This window comes from Schistocerca serialis, chromosome 5, assembly GCF_023864345.2.
Source record: "Schistocerca serialis cubense isolate TAMUIC-IGC-003099 chromosome 5, iqSchSeri2.2, whole genome shotgun sequence".
NCBI classification, from domain to species: Eukaryota; Metazoa; Arthropoda; class Insecta; order Orthoptera; family Acrididae; genus Schistocerca; species Schistocerca serialis.
Window position 1 is genome coordinate 398,237,935 of NC_064642.1, and position 14,452 is coordinate 398,252,386.

Genomic DNA, 14,452 nt, shown 5'->3' on the forward strand with positions numbered 1-14,452 from the left:
GGAGAGTAGGAATGACGCCGTTCCATCGACTGTCTTTTTGTTTTGGGCTCAAAATGGTGAACCCAGGTTTCATCACCTGTCACAATTGGGGACAAGAAGGCCTCCCCCTCAGCTTCAAAACGTTGTAACAAATCAAGACAAATGTTTTTTCTGTGCAATTTGTGATCCACCATTAGACATTGCATGACCTATCTTGCACACACTTCTGAATATCCAAGAGTGCGGATAATTGCATTCACACTTCCTTTACTGCTTCACAGATGCAGTGCCGACTGCAGAGTCGTAATGCGTCTGTTTTCGCGAATGACATGAGCTCGCTGCAACATGTCAGGTGTGACAGCCATGGATGGATTCCCGGACCACTGCAAATCGTGGAGCTCCGCCAAACCGCTTTCTGATGACCTCACCCTCCGTGCCCAGCAACTAACTGTACTTATTCGACTGCAGATGCTCCATAGACTTTGCACAAGCGTTTGTAAATATTCCCCATAGCTTCTTTCTCTGCAGTGAGAAATTCAATGATGGCACGTTGCTTGCAACGTATATCACCTACAGACGCCATTTTGAAACTGTCCTGCAGCTACGCTATCTGTCGGAAGTGATGGGAACTTGGCGCGCTCACTCAGGAGACTTCTAATAACACATACGTAACGTTTCGCGTTCGTAGCGTTGTTTTCGGCTGAGAAAACAAAAATGCATTACTTTCGAACAGTCCTCATACAAAGGCAAATACAAGAAGAGAGAGATTTGATTAGGATGCGGATATACTGTCATAAAAATGACGTTCACAGTCCTTAGAATACTTTTTATTCAGCATCGTATTCCATGTGTACTTCTATCAGAGATTGTAAGTAGTATTGGTTAAAAAACAGTCTTGGTTGCAATTTTAGTTTTTTTTATTTTTCAACTACGCGTTTCGCCTTATTTAGGCATCTTCAGGTTGATCTTAAATTTGGTACTTCTTATAACAATCCTTTAGAGAGTGTAGTCAAAGGGCATCGTCGAATACATCGGGCCAACATCGCCTTCGTTAAACCCAGTAAAAACTTTTCTAGATGGACGCGAGTGACTCCAAGACCTGCTTAACGCGTTCTCGTTCACAGGACCGAGTAACAGAATAAGATGGGACTGAGGTAGTAAGCATAATGCAAAAAAAGAAAAAAAATTGTTAAAATGGCTCTGAGCACTATGGGACTTAACTTATGAGGTCATCAGTCCCCTAGAACTTAGAACTACTTAAACCTAACTAACCTAAGGACATCACACACATCCATGCCCGAGGCAGGATTCGAACCTGCGACCGTAGCGGTCGCGCGGTTCCAGACTGTAGCGCTCAGAACCGCTCGGCCACCCCGGCCGGCTAATGCAAAAAAAAAAAAAAAAACTAAAATTGCAACCAAGACTGTTTTTACCCGATACTGTTAAGCAGTGGTTTGCTGTATGCCACATATGGATTGAAAGATTCTAAGTAGGCTACCTGCGACTTCATTCCATAAAATCAAATAAGGTAATGTTCGCACATTGTCTGATAAGATTTACAGTACTTTGAGACCTAATACTAGCTATGATTAAATAACCGACCCAAATATTTTCCGTTGGTATGAACGAGACAGTGTCTCTGCAGCGCCTCACATTCCGCTCCAAAACCAATACAGTCCCTTCTTTACACTGATGTTTGTACAATCTCATGTACCACCGTTACGGATTATTTGACAGAGTGATTTCCATTTGTCTCTATGGAGATGAATATTTTGATATTCTGTACCAGAGTGACTCGTTTAATTAATAAAGAGACTTTCTTAGATATATTTATTAATTACCGTCCTCCATAGCCGAAGTCAGTAACGCTCGTCTGTGCGGCGACGCTTGACACAGAGGTACCAGTAAGCCTCAGAAGTACTACAGCTGAAGCGCCTAGTATATTTGTGTCATCGCAGGCAAGTGCCGATTTTACTTACTTGTCGAGCTGGGACACCCGTATCTGTACCGCCAGACGAAAATGAAGGCCTGGATGCCGAGGAACCCCATGATTAACAGAGCTGTCAGCATACGTGAGCAGGTGTTGAAGCCTGCACAAGAACAATATTTAGTTACACTGGATTTCGAAAAACGCAGAAAGACAGCAATAGCTCGCGAAACATAAGGAATCTGACAGGTACAGCGAAAAACTTTACCAAAAAATGACGTAATTCAACAAACAACTCAGCGTATACAAAAGACTATACCAAAAGAAGGAAAAATGTTTAAATCCAACAGGATTCCTACATTCACTCAGTGTTCCCGGTCAAATCTCGCAAAAAAAAGCTGCGAAACATTATCATTCAGCTTTAAAAGGCCCAAATTTCCACTAAGATTAGGTTCTCATATAAATATCAATGAAAAACAAGGTCAATAATTCCAGTATTGCGGAGTGAATTTAAAACAATCGTGTTTCGCTATACGTAGCGTGTTTACGTGTCAGACAACCGCAAAACGTATTCATTATTGCACCGGAAAGCAAATTACATAATATAATTTATAAGAATATAGTAAGAAAAAGGTAGATGCATTACAAACGAGTTGATTAATTGCACATCTTTTTCCAGTTCAGAAAAGAAATTAAAAAAGGCCAAACGAAGTAACGAAGTGGGTACTTTCCTACTACTGAAAGCAAAAAAAAAAAAAAATTGAATAAATGAGTTTCTTAATCTACAAAGATATGTTGTTACTTTGTAATAGATACATTCAACCTATAATATAATTATCAGACAGAGTGTAATTTCTGTGCGGTTTGCACAAACTATTTTTGTCTGTCCAACTCAGCTACATGCTAATACTTTGTATCTTCGCATTTTTTGTGATTTCTGACATCAGCTCGTGACCCTGCCTACACAAGGACAAAAATCGTGAACTGAAGATTCGATGTTACTGGGCGCTTCTATAACCCAGAGCCATGTAGCGTTTTCAGTTGCATGAAGAATATTGGTAAACGGAGAAATAGTTCACAGAATTCGCGACAGTTGGCTCTGTATGTACTTGTTATAAGTCGATACGGCGTGAAGATCCCTGAAAATCGCACCGCTGTTGCCAGCAGTCAACTGCGAAGCGCAAACTGCCGCAGGCGAAAACAAGTAGCGTCTATATAGGTGCGACAACACTCAGGCGCCGCGCGGTATTAGCCGAGCGGTCTCGAGCGCTACTGTCATGGACTGTGTGGCTGGTCCCGGCGGAGGTTCTAGTCCTCCCTCGGGCATGGCTGTGTGTGTTTGTCCTTAGGATAATTTAGTTTAAGCAGTGTGTAAGCTTGGGGAGTGATGACCTTAGAAGTTAAGTCCCATAAGATTTCACACACATTTTGAACAACACTCAGGCGTTGCCATAGAGACGTTTACAAAATCGCATTCCGTTGTCGGTTGAGGTAGGCGCGCGAAGCTGTCGCACCCAGCCCACTGCAACTATCAGGGATCAACTTATCGATACCCATTATGTAGTTTTCTTCAGACTGAATCTGAAATGAAACCTCTATCTGTATGGCGAGGTAGAAGGCGAGTTCGCTTTGCGAGGATAATTTTTTTCTTTTTCTCCCTTGCTGTGTCGTTACTTTTCCATAGGATGTTATGGTATGTTAACCGGGGATCTAGAAACGACGGAGAGGCTCCGTCCCCGCCGCAGCCGCAGTGGTCCACAACTCCACGACGACTACCGCAGTCCTCGTCACCGCACCGCCTCCCCACACCGAACCACTCTTTCAGGGTTATTGTGCGGTTCGGCCCCCCCGTTGGACCCCCCAGGGAACATCTCACACCAGACGAGTGTAACCCCCGTGTTTGCGTGGTAGAGTAATGGTGGTGTACCCGTACGTGGAGAACTTGTTTGCGCAGCAATCGCCGACATAGTGTAGCTGAGGCGGAATAAGGGGAACCAGCCCGCATTCGCCGAGGCAGATGGATAACCGTCTAAAAACCATCCACAGACTGGACGGCTCACCGGACCTCGACATAAATCCGCCGGGCGGATTCGTGCCGGGGACCGGCGCTCCTTCCCGCCCGGAAAGCCGTGCGTCAGACCGCACGGCCAACCGGGCGGGCTTTTCCATAGGACACAGTACTTGCCTCCCGGTTCACACCTGTTCCATCTTCAGCTTAAGGCGTAGGAATAGCGGTCTACTGGCCATTGACGTCACCTTGAGCAACTGAAGATTGACAGCATTTGGACTAATTTATTCGTGAAACTAGAGATGTATGAATAACACAAAGTATCTACAGCCGAACGATTTGTCCAGTATAGTGATAATAAATTATACAGGGTGTAATAAAAAAAGTACACCCAAACTTTCAGCGAACATTTCTCACACGCAGAGGAATAAAATGTGTGATAGTGTAGGTAAACCCTTTATGTCCATGTTAGACCTCATTTTCCACTTCTCTTCACAATCACATTAATCATGGGGAACACATACAAAGTACCAGCGTTACTTGAAATACTCAAAATATGCACTTGGTTGCGTTTGGTTAGAATGTACTGTAAGCTGTAATTTTTAGGTTCACCGCCAATGTTTGTTGTATCAGTGGACCTAAGGTAATGTTAACATATAACTTCCTTCGTTACTTGTGTTGACATGCGATTAACCTCATGGCTCTGCTACCACCAAGCACGTAGCATCAGTTATTTCGTGTTCATCACGGATTTGTTTTCCGGCACAGTGCAATGGAAATATACAAAATACGGAGATGCCCATTTGCTGTACGGTTTAGCAGATAGTAATGGCCGAGACGCTCAAAGTTTTTATCGGAAGAAATTTCCAGAGCGACAGTGTTCCGACAGGAGGCCCTTTGAATCAACTGATCGTCGTCATAGGGAGCATGGGACGGTTAAGCTTACTGTTCGTGGCCGGGGGAGGTTAGATAGACGATGACACCTCAAATGGAGAAGGAACTTCTTCTTGCAGTTGACGACAACCCTAGTGTCAGCGTAAGACAATTAGCTGCAACAAGTAATGTTGACTACGTGATTGTCTCGAAAGTGCTACATGAGAACCTGCTGTATCCCTACCATGCACAACGTGTGCAGGTACCATTAGCAGCTGGCTTTTCTGCGAGGGTACCTCCAGCGAATTGTTTCCTGTACTGGTACACCTCTGCAAATTGTTGATTCAAGAATGTGTCAGTCCCACTTTAGCACGTATGTTCTGTTCACGGATGAGGCTTCGTTTCAACATGATAAGATTGTAAATTTTCGCAGTCGGCACGTATGGGTTGTCGAGAATGCCCGCGAAATTGTGCGCTCTCGTCGTCAACAAAAATTTTCTGTGAACATTTGTGCCAGCATTGTTGGTAAGTGTTTGTTAGGAGTTCATGTCGTTCCACCCAGGCTCAACGGAAAAATTTACAATCTTTTCTTAGAGAATACTCTATCTGTTCTGTTAGAGCGCGTACCTTTGCCAATTTTACAAAACATGTACTTCATGCACGATGGATCTCCTCATCCATTCAGGGGTAATGCTCGGACACTTCACAGATTCCGTGACAAATGGATAGTTGGTGGACCAGTTCCTTGCCCTCCACGCTCTCCGGACCTAACCCACTAGATCTTTATGAGTGTGGGCATTTGAAAGCTCTTGGATACGGGATTCTCCAGGGGTACATCAGTGCATCAGCGATAGCGAGGTTATGCGTATTCTTGCTAACGGGGCTCAATGCAACGGTGGTTGATACTTGTATCCTTGGTAACGGAGGGCATTTTGAACATTTCATTGAGAAAAGTATTCCACACTGTGCTGATATTTTCGTGTATGTTTACCATGATTAATGTGTTGAAGAATTTTATAAAATGAGGTCTAACATGGAAAGGAAGCGTTTTCAGGCCCACATCCATATAGCACATTTTTCTTCTTCTAGCGTGTCAGAAATGTTTTCTGGAAGTTTGGCAATAGTATTTTTGTTACGTCCTGTATTCACAAACATTCCTCGTGAATAACTCTATCTGTTAGTATCAAGTTCCACCGGCGCAACTTCTTTGTTGCTTACATGCGCCATGTCGAAGAATTGTGTTCACAGTGTTTTCCGGTGCCATTACCCGAACTCATTTCCGACAAGACAAAGTAAAATAGCGCGCGCTATATGACCGCCAATAACATTTTTAATGGCCTAAGCGAACTCTCATTTAATTTAACACTTGGATTCTCGCTCACCTGATAAGTTGGAGTCCTCGCAGATGCAGATTTTGAGAGTATCGCCGCATGCGACGATGGAGGTGAACGTCACAGCCGCACCGAAACACACGACGAGTGTGTACCAAGGCGACCATCCTATACAAAAAAAAGTCATAATTTTTCACCAGTTTAATGACCTAACAATATTAAGGCATTTATCACAGGTTAATCCAGTGCAGAAATCTTACATGGAACCCAAAATTTTCTATGGCATTAGGTCATGTGGTTTTTTTATTATGAAAATGATGTAATCATTTACAGACAATGAACAAGTAAGTGACTTTTGGGACGGACATTTATAACATGTAAACAGAAAGTACGAATGCAAAACTGATGCTTCACTATTGTCTTTGTAAAGGATAAGACGTCCTATATAGAGGTCATATAGGAAGAGGCGGAAATTGCACGAGCATGTACTTGAAGGAGTTAATTTTTTATCAAAACCACGTATCTTCGTGTCACGTTTTGGATTTATGGACCTTAATTTTAAGCGTATCGTGCTGAACAGGTTGGGATGGATTAAATTATATCAGATATAGACAGAACTAGTGCACTCACCTGTTCATTTTTCTGTGTAACCGACACTGCTGTCTGTAAGGCAGAAATTGAGATACATCCATAGAATTACGTCCATATTACCCATCGGTGTCCACAAATAGTTACTGTTGTTCTAAAAGTTCCACTGTTACTTTGGTGCTGGAAGATGTGGGCTGCTGTTGTCACTTACACTGATCTGTAGTGCTTCATATCCCTCGAATTTATTTCCAACTGTTGAAATAGCTCAAACTACTGATTATCACTGTTCAAATTATCCGCACTTCCACCTACAAGCTGTTCACTTTTGGCTTATGACTGCATCGGTTCATTATTATTATATCATTTTGTTTAATGGCTCGATGCTCGGAATCAATACACTTACGGAGAACAGTTTAACCATTTGGTTCATTCACCCAGATTTAAAATATTGTGGTGATGTCTGATTTACATCTATGATAAATAACAGTGAAAATGGCGATAGGATCTTTTTGGTTTTTTACACGTAGGACTTAAAAAATCACATACAGCAGTACACATTTCGACTTCGAATTAATATGTTTAGAAGGTGTATACCAGTGGTTGTCAAACTGTGGCCCGCGGCCAGCATGCGATCGAATTAAGTATTCGTGCGGCCCGCGGTTCTCGTTCGTATTTTATAATAATATGCATCTAGCAACTAAGAGCCGAACCCAAGAACGTCAGATAACGTTAGGAGCTTCTTAAGAGTGTATATCTCCTGCTCAGTAACAAACAATAATACGTACAGAGATAGAATGTTTCAAACTGTGGTTAATTTTAATTGACGTTGGTGAATTCGGCGGTGAACTAAGTAAATTTGGTCTCTTACGTCAGGCGGAGAGGGGTAATTGGCGCGGCCACTGTCGCGTTAGAGGATTGAGAGGGGAATGTTTTATTGAGTTTTTCAATACTGACAACTCACGTGTGTGCGTGGCTCATACCTATCAGCTACTATGGTATAAATTTCGACACGGAAGTAACGTGGATTCGTGAAAGCATATTAGACTGTAGTTAAGGCTGCTATAATACACTCATGCTCAGAAATTAAGGATAATGCTGATACATGGTGAAACAACGCTCTGGTGGGCGGTTTGCGGGTTTAAATTACCTCGGGGTGTGACCATGTGGTGCATCTGACCTGCGGTCGTCGCACGGTGGCGCTGGCAGCAGTCCACATATGCAGAGGTGTGTTGGTGCATGTTCGAGCACGGTGCAGCGAGTAAGTGTGCAACGTTTTCAGACCTGTTGATGGTGACTTTGTGTTGAAAATGGCCCAAAGAACACATATTGATGATTTTATGAGGGGTAGAAAACTAGGGCGATTGGAGGCTGGTCAAACACAGCAGGTCGTAGCACGAGCCCTCCGTGTGCCACAAAGTGTGATCTCAGGATTATGGCAACGATTCCAGCAGACAGAAAACGTGTCCAGGTGCTACAGTACGGGACGTCCACAATGTACAACACCACAATAAGACCGATATCTCACCATCAGTGCCCGCAGACGGCCACGGAGTATTGCAGGTAGCCTTGCTCGGGACCTTACCGCAGCCACTGGAACAGTTGTCTCCAGACACACAGCCTACAGAGGGCTGAACAGACACGGTTTATTCGCCCAATGACCTGCAAGGTGCATTCCATTGACTCCTGGTCACAGAAGAGCCCGTAAAGCCTGGTGTCAAGAACACAGTACATGGTCATTGGAACAGTGGTCCCAGGCTATGTTCAAGGTCGAGTCCAGGTATAGTCTGAACAGTGATTCTCGCCGGGTTTTCATCTGGCGTGAACCAGGAACCAGATACCAACCCCTTAATGTCCTTGAAAGGGACTTGTATGGAGGTCGTGGTTTGATGGTGTGGGGTGGGATTATGATTGGTGCCCGTACACCCCTGAATGTCTTTGACAGAGGAACTGTAACATGTCAGGTGTATCGGGACATCATTTTACACCAGTATGTCCGCCTTTTCAGGGTTGCAGTGGGTCCCACCTTCCTCCTGATGGATGATAATGCACGGCCCCACCGAGCTGCCATCGTGAGGGAGTGCCTTGAAACAGAAGATATCAGGCGAATGGAGTGGCCTGCCTGTTCTCCAGACCTAATTCCATCGAGCGCATCTGGGATGCTCTCGGTCGACGTATCGCTGCACGTCTTCAGACTCCTAGGGCACTCAGGAGCTCCGACAGGCACTGGTGCAAGAATGGGAGGCCATACCCCAGCAGCTGCTCGACCACCTGATCCAGAATATGCCAACCCGTTGTGCGGCCTGTGTACGTGTGCATGGTGATTATATCCCATACTGATGTCGGGATACATGCGCAGGAAAAAGTGGCGTTTTGTATCACGTGTGTTTCGGGACGGTTTTCTCAACTTATCACCAATACCGTGGACTTACAGATCTGTGTCGTGTATGTTCCCTATGTGCCTATGCTATTAGCGCCAGCTTTTTGTCGTGCCACGTTGTGTGGCAGCACATTCTGTAATTATCCTTAATTTATGAGCATGAGTGTAGAACGTAGTAGGTAGAAGAAATCTGGCATTTAAATCATTTATCAAAATTTTATGATGGCGTCTCATATTCAATAATGTATTTAAATGTAAGTGCATATATATTATTAGTAGAAGTCATTCAGTGCTTAACGTCAATATTCTTTGCACAGTAAGACCAAAAACGCTTCACCACGCACCCACAGTGTCACAACGGTTGGCAGCTGTATGAAACAGACACAGTCGGCAGGAAGTGTTCCGAATGCTGCCGACCTCTAAGGATCAATTCTTTGGGGCCGGCGGCCAACTTATCGCGTCTTTGCTATGCGGGCTCATATTGTATTAATTTATGAAGATGCCAATTAATAATGAGATCGGTGCCACCTCACAATGTCAGTATTGGTCCTACAACAAAGAAAGTTCGACGACCACTCCTTATAACCCTATAAGGTTTTGCAGAGTCACAAAACTGAAATGAAACATGACTGACAGCAGTGTGGCCACCCAACACAAAAGTTCGAAACTGGCCTTCGCTTCCAGATATGTAAGGAAGGAACTCTAGGGTTTTAGAGACTGAGAACAGGCTTGGATTTTTTTGTTAAGGAAATCGACCGTTCCCTTTCAGAGGAACCACCCCGACATTTGGCTGCAGCGATTTAGGAAAATCACGGGAAAACTAAATCTGGATGGCCGATGGGGGATTTGAACTGCCATCCTCCAGAATGAGAGTCCAGTGTGCTAACCACTGCATCACCTATAATCGATGTCAACGTGGAATGACTAATCACAAATGGCAAGTGGCAGCACTAGCAGTGGTGGGCACATAAAGAGTGTTGGGGGACGCGGTAAACAGTGCATTCGTTGTTGTAATCCGGAAACGCGGAAACGGAGTGATTTATCTGATATCCACCAGGGCATGATCAGTGGCCTTCGGGCCAAGGATGGAACCATTTGCGAAACGGCTAAGTTTATAAGCTGTTCAAGTGCTGTTGTGGTTACAGTATACCGTGTATGTCAAAATGGTGCTATCCAAAACCGGTGCTGCGGCAAATATGGTGCACCACGGGCTGAAGATGAGAGGGGTGGACGACGAACAGACATACAACTGCGGAGCAACTGACTGACCAAATGAACAAAGGGGCCGGGCCACCAACAGTGTCTCCTCGACGACTGTTTAACGAACATTGCTCTGCGTGGGCTTCTGCAGCATATGCTTCATTCATGCACCCATGCTGACTGTTATTCGTCAGTGGCGAAGGCTGGAATTTAAACGTCAATACCCCAACTGGACGTCCATTTAGTGGAGAAGGTGGCCTTTTCAGATGGCTCACGTTTTATGCGTGAAACGTCTGAAATCAAACACACTGCAACAATCATCAGAAAGGTCCAGACTGGAGGAAGGAGCATTATGGTCTGGAGAATGTTTTGCTGGCATTCCCTGGGTGATCCCATTCTGGAAGGCACAATGGATCAACACAAGTATGCATCTATCCTTGGAGACCATATCCATCCCTAAACGCAGTTTGTTTTCTTTTGGCATGATGGCATATACCAGTATGGCAGTGCAACGTGCAGTGTATATGCATGGTTCGAAGAACAACGGGATGAGTTTACCGTATTTCTCTAGCCACCAAATTCCCCGAATTAAAACTCGGCCGAGAGTCTGTCGAACCATCTCGCTCTGGCTGCCCTTGCCATACATCCTCAACCGAGAAACCTAGCGCAGCTGGGCACTGCACTGGAGTGGCATGACCTCACATTCCTGTCGATACATTCCAGAACCCCCATCACTCTCATCCTGCTGGTGTTGCAGCGGTCGGCGCTGACAAAGGTGGTTATTCAAGCTTTTTATAGGTGGTCACATAAATGTGACTAGACAGTATAAATGTTACAACTCGCTCCAGGTCGCTGTTATCTCTTTTATCCCAGTGAGGCCTTCACGCCTTCAATAGTAATAATTTCGGCGGGATGTATGTATGTTGATGGAAAAATTTAAGTCATTCCTGAGCCACTGGATGCCTTATTGTCTTGAAAATTATGGTATATACCTTATTCTGAAGAAATAATTTTATTTAAGGAAGGATTTGAAAAAAAAAAAAACTATACCAATATCTTGGAGGAGATAGTACTGGCCAAAACAAGGAAAAGCTCTATAAAAGAATATCAGAAAAAAATCCTTTTAAGATTTGGACCACTGCATCCCATGATAATCATCTGTCGATTGACACTACAGGAAGAAGTTCAATGTCGTTACTTCTCTTTCACCTCTCCTTCTCAAAGAACAACAAACCAGTGCGAACATGCACTGATCAGCCAGAACTTTATGACCAACTACGTAACAGCTGGTATGTCCACCTTTGGCACGGATAACAGTGACGATGCATTGTGGTATGGAAGCAATGAGGCGTTGGTAGGCCACTGGAGGGAGCTGGCACCACATCTGCACACACAAGTCACCTGATTCACGTAAATTCCTGGGAGGTGGGCGATGAACTCTGACGTCACGTTCAATCACATCCCACATGTTTTCGATTGTGTTCAGATCTGGCGAGTTGGGGGGCCACCACATCAATTGGAACTCGCCTATGTGTTCCTCGAACCACACCGTCACACTCCTGGTTTTGTCACACGGCGAATTATTTTGTTGAATAATGCCATTGCTGTCGGGAAACAGAATCGTCATGAAGGGATGTACGTGGTCTGCGACCAGTGTACGATACTCCTTGGCCGTCATGGTGCCTTGCACGAGCTCTACTGGACTCATTGATGCCGATGCGAATGTTCCCCAGAGCCTAATGGAGCCGCCACATCTTGTCTCCGTCCCACAGTAAAGGTGTCAACAAGCTGTTCCCCTGGAAGATGACGGATTCGTGCCCTTCAATAGGCATGATGAAGAAGGTATCGGGATTCATCAGAGCATGCTACACTCTACCACTGCACCAACGTCCAGTGTTGACGGTCATGCCCCCTTTTCAGTCGAATTTGTCGATGTCGTGGTATTAACATTGGCACATCCATGGGTCGTCGGTTGCAGAAGCCCATCGGTAGGAGTGTTGGGTGCACTGTGTGTTCAGACACACTTGCACTCTGCCCAGCGTTAAAGTCTGATGTTAGTTCTGCCAAATTTCTCCGCTTGTCCTGTTTTACCAGTCTGCCCGGCTTACGACGTCCTACATCTGTAATGAGGTGTAGCCACCCAACACTATAACATCTGGACATGGTTTTATGTTGGATTCGTGACGTGTCGAAGACGCTCACAACAACACTCTTTGAACACCCGACAAGTTGTGCAGTTTCAGAAATGCTCGTGCCGAGCAACCGGGCCTTCACAATCTGCCCTCGGTCAAACTCCGATAGATTGCGTGCCTTCCCCATTCTACACACGGACAGCGTGTTCACTGATGCTTCATGCACTGTGCGTGTGTATGACTAGCAGTCATTCCTCGTCAGGTGACGCTGTTATCGCCTCGAAGGGTTTATATCGATAGCAGGTCAGTGGTCATAATGTTCTGGCTGATCTGTGTGTCTTGCTGCCCTGGGAGTTGGTCAATGCATGGGAATCACGATCCTCTAACGTGTGAACGTTGTCGATGTTCGTGGAAGATACAAATAGCATTTGAAGAAATGTCCCCGCAGCTGGTAATCTGAAGGATTAAGTTCTGGTGAAAGGGAAGGCCATGTTATTGGATCTCCTCGACCATTAAATGTTTGTATTTGGTATTGTCACAGTAGGTGTAGGAGATAAGAGTGGAGTCCCGTCAGCATAAATCACATTCACAGTCTTTCTAGGTGGGTAACGCTTTCCAATAACCCAGGTAATTTCCACGGAAAAAGAGTATGACCCTATGCTTCAGTCACATTTCTTGCTCACATACTGGCACTAAAGTGAACCTGATGCCTCGATTACATCATCGCTCGTTACCAAATATTTGTCGAGGACTAAAGGACGTAACTACAATTACAAAACACACACTTCTTTTATTTATGTTACATAAGTTCTTGTATGATAGTCGTCGTACGCCTGGGCGGAAAGAGATGACACACTTAGTGTAGAAACAATAACTTAGAACTGTCCAGCTAACTTCTATGAGAACATCACCTCAACCCCCCAGACATCTCATCCCCATAATATGTCTCGATTTCATCACTTCCACGAAATAATTTAACATATATATCTTCCAGCCAATCAGATTCGAGAATAAATTGTAGCTATTCTGCTCCTGGTATGTCGTAAATAAATGGATCGAGCCCCGGATTTCACCATTAGATCAGCGTCATCAAACATTGATGTAACAGGTAGTGACTCTCGGTATATTCCCATCCATACTCTGTCCTCGCGATATCGCTGGAAAAAATCCACAGTTCAGTGGATGGTGCGTATGTTGGAGTTAAGTAAAGCAAAGAACTTGGTCTACCAGATTGTTGTCGATGACGGATGAGCAAACTGCCGAGGTCGGAGCTGTGTAACAGTAGTTTCTGCGATATTTTCAGCAATTTTACGTATTTCCCATCAATTTCACAGTTTTATCAGTTTTTTCCGTAATTTTATAGTATTTTACCCAATTACTCGAGTTCAAAACCACAGCTCTCGTGATGCTATTTCCGTATCATTGCTAAACGACAACCTCCATTGCTTTGCAAGTGAACTCTGTTAGGCACCTGGATGACATGATGCAAATACTGTTTCGCAGTGTGGGCAGTAGCCAGTGGCAGACAGGAGATGCAAAAACTACGTTCCTAAACCGAAACACTTTATAAATTCACCATCTCCCCCATATGTGGATGGGATCCATAAAATATTCTCACTTTCTGGAGGTCTCCAGCGCCCACTGTTCACGTCCGATTATTGTTCGGAAATTATGCTATTCTTGCATCAGTCCTCTGAAATAATGGTCAAATACGGAAAATGCATGAAACAACGACATCTTATGAGAAAATAGACAAATGTCTAGCACCGGTGTTTGACATGGGAAATTACACGCCATACTGCATTAACCCCATGAGCAGAACACAGTCTCTTCAACACATGTGTCATGCACATGTATACAGAGGGATTGCAGTACCTCACAAAACGTCCGCCCCGACGGCTGAATGGTCAGCGTGACGGACTGCCGTCCTAAGGGGCCCGGATTCAATTCCCGGCTGGGTCAGGCCAATGACGCCGGCCAATGACGCCAAACGTTCATTTCCATTTACCTCACAAACCCCAATCACTGACTTAGAAT

General features: G+C 44.6%; 1 protein-coding gene across 2 annotated transcripts in view; it reads right to left on the minus strand.

Annotated features, from left to right (window-relative positions):
• LOC126480983 (peptidoglycan recognition protein 1-like) overlaps window positions 1-14,452 on the minus strand; it is a 66,039-nt gene that overhangs the window by 17,125 nt on the left and 34,462 nt on the right. For both annotated transcript variants that reach the window (XM_050104419.1, XM_050104420.1), the window contains exons 3-4: window positions 6,170-6,286; window positions 1,959-2,069 (exon numbers count right to left, since the gene is read on the minus strand). In XM_050104419.1, the coding sequence (XP_049960376.1) occupies window positions 1,959-2,069; window positions 6,170-6,286 (228 nt within the window). The remainder of the gene's footprint in view (window positions 1-1,958; window positions 2,070-6,169; window positions 6,287-14,452) is intronic.